General features: G+C 36.0%; 1 protein-coding gene across 1 annotated transcript in view; it reads left to right on the top strand.

Moving 5' to 3' along the window:
• Positions 1 to 10,000, top strand: part of LOC106872298 (neurotrimin) — a 233,675-nt gene that overhangs the window by 194,664 nt on the left and 29,011 nt on the right. The window contains exon 8 of the mRNA XM_089360816.1: positions 2,206 to 2,232. Within this exon, the coding sequence (XP_089216942.1) occupies positions 2,206 to 2,232 (27 nt within the window). The remainder of the gene's footprint in view (positions 1 to 2,205; positions 2,233 to 10,000) is intronic.

Here is a 10,000-nt window from a genome sequence, read left to right as displayed (position 1 = left end):
ATGTAGAAGGAAGAATTTATTGGTTTGGAACTCTTGCCCTCAACCTCAAAGATTTGGTGAAAACAATATTGATAAGTCTTACTACAATGAATGGAGAATATGATATAACATAATATAAAACTGACAAATTGTTTCATTAATTTGTGGTTTTGTTATGGGAATTGACCATGTAGAAATGCTTTCACTGTGGCTGCACTTTAACCAATTCTAATATAACAGTTTTAAATGAGGAACTCAATGTGAATGAATTGACTGGTCTCAGACAAGGAGATTACTAAGTTCATGATAACTATTTAAAGCCCTCTATATTGTGAAATATTCTATTCAAATTGTGTTAGATGATATTTTAAATAGAATAATAGCTTTCATTGTAAACTTGATATTAGTATCATTTATCATAATTTTCTGTAATCATAATACAGAAAAATACAAAACTAATTAAAATGGAGAGAAAAATATTAAATCTATTCTTGCATTGTGTGGCTAATAGATAGACTTGAAAAAATGAGACCTAGCTCATTGAAATATATTTACTAGATACAATAAGATGCCAACAATAACAACAATTATTAAAGATTTACTTTAAAGAAGTATCTCTAAAATTAATTTTTAGAAAGTTACTAACTTTCTAGACCAAACATTTTACTCTTTCACAGTCGTATATTTATATATAGCATTCTTTGTCTCTTAGAATGTTAGAATGCTTTCTACTAATAACCGTTTCCTATTATTGGAGTAACAATGGTGATGAACTGGCAGAATCATTAGCATGCTGGACAAAATGCTTTGCAGCAACTCAACCATCTTTATGTTCTGAGTCCAAATTCCAGCAAGGTTGATTTTACGTTTCATCCTTTCACGATCAACGAAACCAGTACCAGTTGCACGCTGTGGGTTAATGTCATTGACTTGAATCATGCCACCAAATTCCAAGCCTTGTGCCTATAGTAGAAAGGATTATTACATTAGCAACTCAAATTGCCATTTATCAAGTAAAGTATTGAGATATTAATATTTTAGGGTCCAAACTGGCCTTAAGAAAATCTCGGTTTAAAGTAATTGGTAATAGTGTGACATTAACAGAATCACAAAGTTACTCATTTTTATTGCTGCATACTGAATATGTCAATAGACATAACAGCATCAGAATTACAGTCTTAACAAGTGATGATACAAGAAATATGTGAGACTTTTTTTATATTTATTGACACCACATAATTGCTTTTAAGCAATGAATAAAAGTTTGATATTGTACATGAACAAAGCTTAATATACCAAAGACTATAGAAATGCTATTTCAAAATTCCTACTTCACGTAGACATTACATATGAAGATATTTGTATGAAGACCTCTTATGATGACTTCTGTATGGATGCACAAACATCTGAAAAGTAAAGAGACACCCCTCATCATACCATTTTATCTGTGCAGACACTATCTGATCCTTCAAACTTGTTAATCCATTATGCACATTGCATGTCTACTAGATACTAGGTGAAGCATTTAAATGCATCAATTGAGACTATTTTGCATCTAAAATTAAGTTTGTTTCCCACCGACTTCGGTTTTGAGTTCAGTCCCCCTGCATGACACCTTCAGCAAGTCTCTTCTACTATAGCCCCTGGTTGATTAAAGCCTTGTCAGTGGCTTTGGTAGAGGGAAACTGAAAGAAGCTTGGCATATATTTGTGTGTGTGTGTGTGTGTGTTTCTGTGTGCGTGCACGCACATGTGTGTATGCTTGTGTCTCTAAGTCTTGGCATCACAAAAGAATTGAAAATAATTTTGTCACAGTCATACAAGCAGCGTCATTCATTTCTAGTAGTCTGCCAGAACTGGACATGGGGAAATGTTACCTTGCTCGGGGGACAAGTAAATATTGGTAAGAGGAAGGGCGTCCAACTTTACACTGATCTGCTTCAAATACACTCTGTCCAACTCATGCAAGCATAGAAAAGTAGACAATAAATGATGATGATGATGATGATGATGATGATGATGATGATGATGATGACGACAATGATGATGATGATGACGACAATGATGATGATGATGACGACAATGATGATCATATATATACTAGAGGAATGAATGTTTGCAAGTGTTTACTTTCATTCTATATCATTCTACAACTAATAATACGTCTATAATAAAATCAGGAATATCATTTTAAATCTGTCCAATTTTTACTTTAAATTGCTCTCAGATGATAAAACATTTCCTCTAAGTCCAGGTAAGTAACTGGTGCTGCATTTTCCTATGCTGCATTATTAAATTTTGCATTATATTTATTCATAAGGAATATATTTTTTCATAATGTGGCGTGCAAGAGAGACGATTGCGCTGGTATGGACATGTGGTGAGAATGGAGGAGGATAGCTGCGTGAAAAAGTGCCACACCCTAACAGTTGAGGGAACCCGTGGAAGAGGTAGGCCCAGGAAGACCTGGGCTGAGGTGGTGAGGCAAGACCTTCGTACATTGGGCCTCACCGAGGCGATGACTACGGACCGAGACCTTTGGAAATGGGCTGTGCGTGAGAAGACCCGGCAAGCCAAGTAAGATCGTTGCCAGTGCCCCTGGACTGGTTCTTGTGCGGGTGGCACATGAGATGCACCATTTTGAGCGTGGCCGTTGCCAGTACCGCCTGACTGGCTCCTGTAGGATTTTCGAGCGAGATCGTTGCCAGTGCCCCTGGACTGGCTTGTGCGGGTGGCACATAAAAGACACCATTTCGAGCGTGGCCGTTTTCGTGCGGGTGACACGTAAAAGCACCCACTACACTCTCTGAGTGGTTGGCGTTAGGAAGGGCATCCAGCTGTAGAAACTCTGCCAAGTCAGACTGGAGCCTGGTGTTGCCATCCGGTTTCACCAGTCCTCAGTCAAATCGTCCAACCCATGCTAGCATGGAAAGCGGACGTTAAACGATGATGATGATGATGATGATAATATTTATTCATAGTGTGTGTGTGTTTATAAATATAAATATATACATATAATTTTTCAATCAAGTATACACCTTGTAGTGTGCTATTCAAAGCCCATTTATAGTATAGAGCTGTCTGATGTCAACAATAGTATGGAGGTATATGCCATTGGATTTACTTCAGAAATTCCTTTATGTCCGTAGACCTTATAAAAACTAAGAGAGAAAGAAAATGGAGTTCATGAAACTCTTTATTCAGAACCACTTCAATTGTGTCAACCCATCATGCACCAGTACATTACAGGTGCATTGTGGGTTGAAATGATCATAGTTGCTCTCAATAAAGAGAACAACTATGAGTCTTGGGAATTCCATTCTCTCTCTCTCTCTCTCTCTTTCTCACACACACACATGATATATATATATATATATTTATATATATATAGTTATAAGAATATTTTCCATCCAGATTTTGAAATAATGCCACAAATAAAATAGAAAATGGATTTAGGACATCTTGTGTGCAGTTTCCATCAACCATATTCATTCATTGTTTAGTGTCGGGTTTTAGTAGAAGACACCCTCCTAGCTGCTGCACACTGAGATTGAACCTGAAATCACATGGTTGCTACATGAACTTCTTAACCACGCAGATATTTATGTGTGTGTGATGATCATATATACTAGAGGGATGAACGTTTGCAAGGGTTTACTTTCATTCTATGTCATTCTACAGCTAATAATATATCGATAATAAAGTCAGGAATATCATTTTAGATCTGTCCAATGTTTTACTCTGTGTGTGTGTGTGTGTGTGTGCATAAATATGAATAAATTATCATAAATATATCAAAGGAAGGCAAATTGGTCAGAAATGTTTTAGAAGCAACCACAGGATTTCATCTAGGCACCATTATAACCCTGATCGACTTTTGCTTTTGTTGTGTCGATGCCCCCAAGCGAAGAAGTAGGATCACCCAAGACATATAAATAGTGGTAGTCTAGCTGTGGCAGAGGAATTGACTGACTGTTGAATAGCCGTCATGTAGCATGTTGAGTAGAGATCATCCGAAGGTGCAAGATAGCAGTAGTGTTGAGACATAACAGCTTTATTAAAGTTTATTTGCCAAAATAACGTGTCAGTCCTGCATAGGCCTAAGGCCTATGTTACTACGTTTTAACCCCAAGAAAACATCTTTTCAAGCTGGTTTATCAACACACACATAGTCTGTGTCCGAGATATATTGTAAGTAAGGGGGCTTATTACTCCCTTCTAGCCACTGGCAGTACCAGCAGACCAATAGTTTCTGGGTAATTGCTCTTCTTCAGTACTAGAAAACTACCTGGCTAGGGACAGAAACCAGCTGATCTTACAGTATATACTTATCGAAGCAACTGTCAGTCGCTGTTCTCGAAAGGAGAAAAACAACTAGTTTTAAATCTTTGAATGATACTTTGAATATTCAGTCTTAAATGTGCTGACATGCATTTCAGATGTTGGAGTGCATAAGAAACATCCATGTCTTTGTTAGCTGGCATGAATTTGGATTCTTTCAAAAGAGTGTAAACTTCATACAGATATAATATATTTATATATAAAAATTTTCTTAAAAATTATTAACTATTTAAAAATATCTTAAAAACAGGATGTCACAAACCTTTGAGAAAGAAATTTTAACCATGTGTGTATTTTGTGTGTAAGTGCTTTTATTGTTAGCTTTTCAAGGACGTATGTTCTGGGCTGACTCGTATAGAAAATGTCATTTTTCAGTAGGGGTGTTGACTATTTCCAGTTTAGTTTCTGATTTAGATTTCTTGTAAATCATTCCTCTTTTGCCTTTTTTTAGTTGATCTTTTTGGTTTGTTTGTTTGTTCTCAAACAACATTTATTTTAGTACTGATTGAATGGTTCTGCCCAGGTGTCAAAACCATAATGATATCCATGGGGCAGCTGATGATGGAGGTATATGTTGGATTGTTGGTATGGCTGTGGAATAGTATTATAAAGCATCCTTTTGATATATATACATACACACACACACACATACATACACATGCTCTCTCTCTCTCTCTCTCTCTCTCACATACACACACATGTAACCTTTAATCTTTAAGAAAACACATTTTCCAGAATGTTTTCTTATTTTTCTCTCTTGAAACTACAATTTCAATATTAATAGTGTATATTTCTTTCTTATACTTTATAAATCAAGACTCATAATTTTTATCTTCTCACAAAGCCCCAGTTTCAGGAGGAGATGGGCTCCTCCTTGCATGTCCTACTCACTTTTTGCTTGGGTATTTGCTAAGAAGTCTCTGTTTTCTCATTTTTCCTTGCTTTTCCCATTATTTTATCAGTTATATATCTTTATCCATTCTCCATCTCCATCCCATTGTCAAAGACGGTAGCACTGGTTTCCAAAGACTAAACCTAATTGTCAGCTTCTGGCATTGAAGACAAGGGGATTTCTTCCATTATTCCTGGAGCGGCAGCAAATGATATTCCGGAAACTTTAGTGTCTTGGAGCCTCTGTTCTTATTATTGTTGCTCATGCTTCTGCTGCTGTCTGCTTCTCTCTTTTGTCAGTTTTCTAATTCCTTTATATAAAAACTCACAACTGCCTCTTACTGCAACCCATGTATCAGCTGAACTTCCTGTCTTACACCAACACTCATCACTTTTCTTCCAATAAAGTATAGTTATGAGATGATGCTTCCATGGTGGTGGTGGTGGTGATGGTGGTGGGGTGACAGCATGATAGTGCTTCCCCCCTACATGCCAACATGTCATTCTATGTCACCTCAGCATTCACCACCTGTTCAAACTGTGCTGCCATAAAGATAATGGTGAGCCAAATCAACATTGCCACCATCCTTTGCTGTGACTTTCATGTCAGGTCATCCTATACATTAAAACACGAACTACTGGACAGTTGCGGTCTAACCTGTTTTTGTGTCTCAACGTCACTTTAAAAACCAAGCAAACATCTCCAAATATGTCCCTTCTCTTTGAAATTATACGTGCCACATATAATCAAAGGTTTTCCTTAAGAACATGTGGAAATCTCCTCAGGCATTTTCAAACAGCGACATATTACTTTCCTCCTTGCCTGTTGTTATATAACAAGCAAGAAGGTACACACCTTTGTAACATACTGTTGCCATTCCCTTTCTTTCACTGAATTGAACCCATATCTGAAACATCCCTTTTACTTGTGATGCAAGCAAAGAAGTTATTAATACTTTTGTTAATATCACCTAAGTTTGTATCATTGTTGCTAGAACATCTGTTTATGCATGACATTTGTGCCCATGGCTATCAGTTGCGACATTTTATGCTTGTGTGTATATCTATTTGCTTCATTGTGTTTTTCTTCTGTTTATCTTTTTTTGAAATCCATTCAACATTTTATCAAAATTTCTTCTTGGTGTATTCAACAATTATGTCATAATTTTCTTCTGAGGATGCACATCCGCTTTCACTTCTTTTCTTGTTATCATCCCTTATTTGAGCTACTTGGGGAAGCCATATTGAATAGATTGTAAACATAAGAAAAATTGTTAAAAAAAATAAAATATTGTCTTTAAAATAGACCTTTTGTCTACTTTAGGCATTGGGAGAGACAATATTTCTAAGTTGTTATTCTAAGTTTGTAATCCACCTAAGAAAAAATTTCATCCAGCAAAGCTTGATAATACCGAATTTTTTTGGAACCCTCCAAGAAATGTCTAAGCCAAAACACAAATGTAATAATATCAATGATGATGATGATGATAATTCGCTCTTTTATTATGCAACCAAAATTCATCCATACATGTAACAACATGTTACAAAAGCTTAAGATGTACATGTATAGTTACCTAAAAAGAGAAATGGGACAAAGGATTATATAAAATGTATCATGTAGATAGATAGATTGATTGATAGATAGATAGATAGATAGATAGATAGATGGATGAATGGATGGATAGATAGATAGATAGAGAGATAGAGAGATAGATAGATAGATAGATAGATAGATAGATAGAGGGAGAGAGAGGAGTAGTGAAGAAGGTTTGATTTGACCACTCCTGCATCCCATGACTCTAACTGCTGTCCAATCCTCAAACTAGAATCTAATCTGGAACATGTAGTTACACCCATGTACATTTAAAAGATGTACATTTTAAAAATGAGGCAAAAAATCATCCCCCAATCCCTTGCAGTTCAGTTTCGGGAAGCAATAGACTATCAGCATGTCTTTTATTCTAGTCATAACTCCTTCGTAATCAGTGAATCATCCAAATATTGGGAATAGGGACCTTGGGCCTCTCCCTCATAGGGTTCCATCAGGAGCAACCATCTGGATTCCCAAGCATGATCAAGTGAGACTATGGATATCGTCTGCATCTACCTTTCAGTATATATATATATGTATGGGTGTGTATATGTTTGTGTGTCTGTGTTTGTCCCCCACCAACATTGCTTTACAATCGTTGCAGATGTGTTTATGTCCCCATAACGTAGCAGTTCAGAAAAAGAGACTAATAGAATAAGTACTAGGTTTACAAAGAATAAGTCCTGGGGTCGATTTGCTCGACTAAAGGCAGTGCTCCAGCATGGCCACAGTCAAATGACTGAAACAAGTAAAAGAATAAAAGAATATATATATATATTAACATGGATACATATATATGAAAAAAAAACACAATGCAAGTTAAAATCAGAAGACTGTTGGATAGCCTTCTTTTAAATGTCTAGTTACATCCTTTTCAAAACATCAGGTTCAGAGTTCAAGTCCTAGTAGGGTTTATTTTGCTTTTTATCCTCCTGGTGTCAATGAAATGAGTAAGTTCTGGAGGTCAATTTAATTAACTGTACCCACCTTCAAAATGTTTAACCTTGTGACAATATAAGGCATTAGTACGTGAGCATGTGTGTGTTTGTGTGTTTTAAATAGACAGCACTAATATTATGTGACTCCCAAGATAATCTCTGATGTGAGATGATTTATAGTTTATAAATGAATTAAAATAAATTCTATCCATGTGAAGCAATAAATCACAAATGTTTCATTAGTTGTTAGTATAAATTTATTAATAATGTGGAGGAGAAAGAGAGAAGAAGGTGTGAGAGAGGGATGGTAAGGCTGAGGGAGGGTAAGGCTGAGGAAGGGTAAGGCTACTCAATGTCTACTTACAGACAAACACATTGTGGTAATATGAATGCTTCTATATATTTTTAAAAACAGCTACAACTCTCTTGCTACACTGACTAACTCACTAATTTGATTTCAATGCATTGAATAGTTAAAAGCAACAAACATCTAAATGTTTCTTGGTTGTTTATGCGATCGTTTAACCCCAGGTCATCTCAGATCAACCAGGCCTATGATCAAAAGCATTCAAGCTATAACAATTCTGTCTTTTTTTTTCGAGAACACTGTATGTGTCATTGTATTATTCTACATGTCCTTTCATTTTTAGGCTGGTAGAGTGTAATATGAGGGAGATTTAGTTGCTAGCTCTAGTAGAATATACGATTATGACGAGGCATTCTCAGAAAAAACAATTCCTTAACAGTGGCTATAAAAGTTGAACCAGCTCTGTAACTAACTTATCAGAACTACTGAGGCTCTCAAATCATATCCAGTGCAATTCATTGTTTTTGGACAGAAGATAAATGGTACATATGCAATATGAATTAAATGCATATATCATCAACATCATTTAAAGTCCACTTTTCCAGACAGAATTTGTTGAAGCAGATTTTCTGCAGCCAGATACCCTTTCTGCTACCATCTCTCACTTGTTTCCAAGCAAGATAATATATTCCCCACAGCCAGACATGTTTTACACAGAAAAAGATTGAAAACAAACAACCTTGCTTGTATGTTCAACCATCACGTGATGTCTACTCACAAACACAAACACACACACACATATAATGATAGTAGTCTCTTGTAGTCCAAGAAAGACAGTTCTGCAATTTCTTGCTGAACAAACTGCACAAAAAAACCTGGGAAAATGGAAAAGTCTTTTACGTTTTGAGTCTATAGTCTTCCATCATCATCATCAACGTTCGGTTTCCATACTGGCATGGGTTGGACAGTTTAGACATATATATATATATGTATATGTTTGTGTGTCTGTGTTTGTCCCCCAACATCGCTTGACAACCAATGCTAGTGTGTTTACGTCCCCGTCACTTAGCGGTTCGGCAAGAGAGACCAATAGAATAAGTACTAGGCTTACAAAGAATAAGTCCTGGGGTCGATTTGATCGACTAAAGGCGGTGCTCCAGCATGGTCGCAGTCAAATGACTGAAAGAAATAAAAGAATAAAAGAATAACAGAAAAGAACTGAAAGAATTGTACAACAGGCATCCATTATTTATATAAATGTCATTCATTTTACGCTTCCCAGTACAAAGTGCTTTTCCTTTTCTTTGAGTTGACTACTACTACTACTACTACTACTACCACTACTACTACTGACTACTACTATTACTACTAACTACTACTGTTATTGTTATTGTCAATTGAAGTTGTTATTTGCTGTTTAATTAACTGGTATGTTAACCTGATGCTTGGTGACAACAAGTCTCTTCAGATCTCAAGAATCTTTCTTAGGATTCTTGTAGAGAATACAGGATGTTGCATGTCTGCAGGCTGACAATGTGTATCCCATTTCCAATACCCTTCAACCTTTTAGTTAGCAGTTTTGGGTTCTGTGCCAAGTGCACCAATTATCTAAGGAGCAGCTGTCACTTTTGTGCACCACAATGGGTCATCGTTATCATTATTATTATTATTATTGTCATCATCATCATCATTGTCATCATCATCATTATCCTTATCATCATTATTACTCTTGCTATTATTCATTTAGCTCCTGTAGATAGTCATCATAACTTAGCTTCAGGAAGATAATCATTTCATCTCTGCTTGGTTTGATATAGAAAGTTTAGAACGTGGTCAGGTTAAATAACAAACAGACAATCAGTATGCAGTACTTCAGAACTTTCATTAGTGTTATGTTATGTAAAATAATTAATTATGTATATATATGCCTGTATATAATGTCTCTGTAAAATAA

This window comes from Octopus bimaculoides, chromosome 12 (assembly GCF_046866305.1).
Source record: "Octopus bimaculoides isolate indiv1 chromosome 12, ASM4686630v1, whole genome shotgun sequence".
Classification (NCBI taxonomy): Eukaryota; Metazoa; Mollusca; class Cephalopoda; order Octopoda; family Octopodidae; genus Octopus; species Octopus bimaculoides.
The sequence above is the reverse complement of the archived record's forward strand: the minus strand, read 5'-3'. Positions and strand labels throughout refer to the sequence as shown.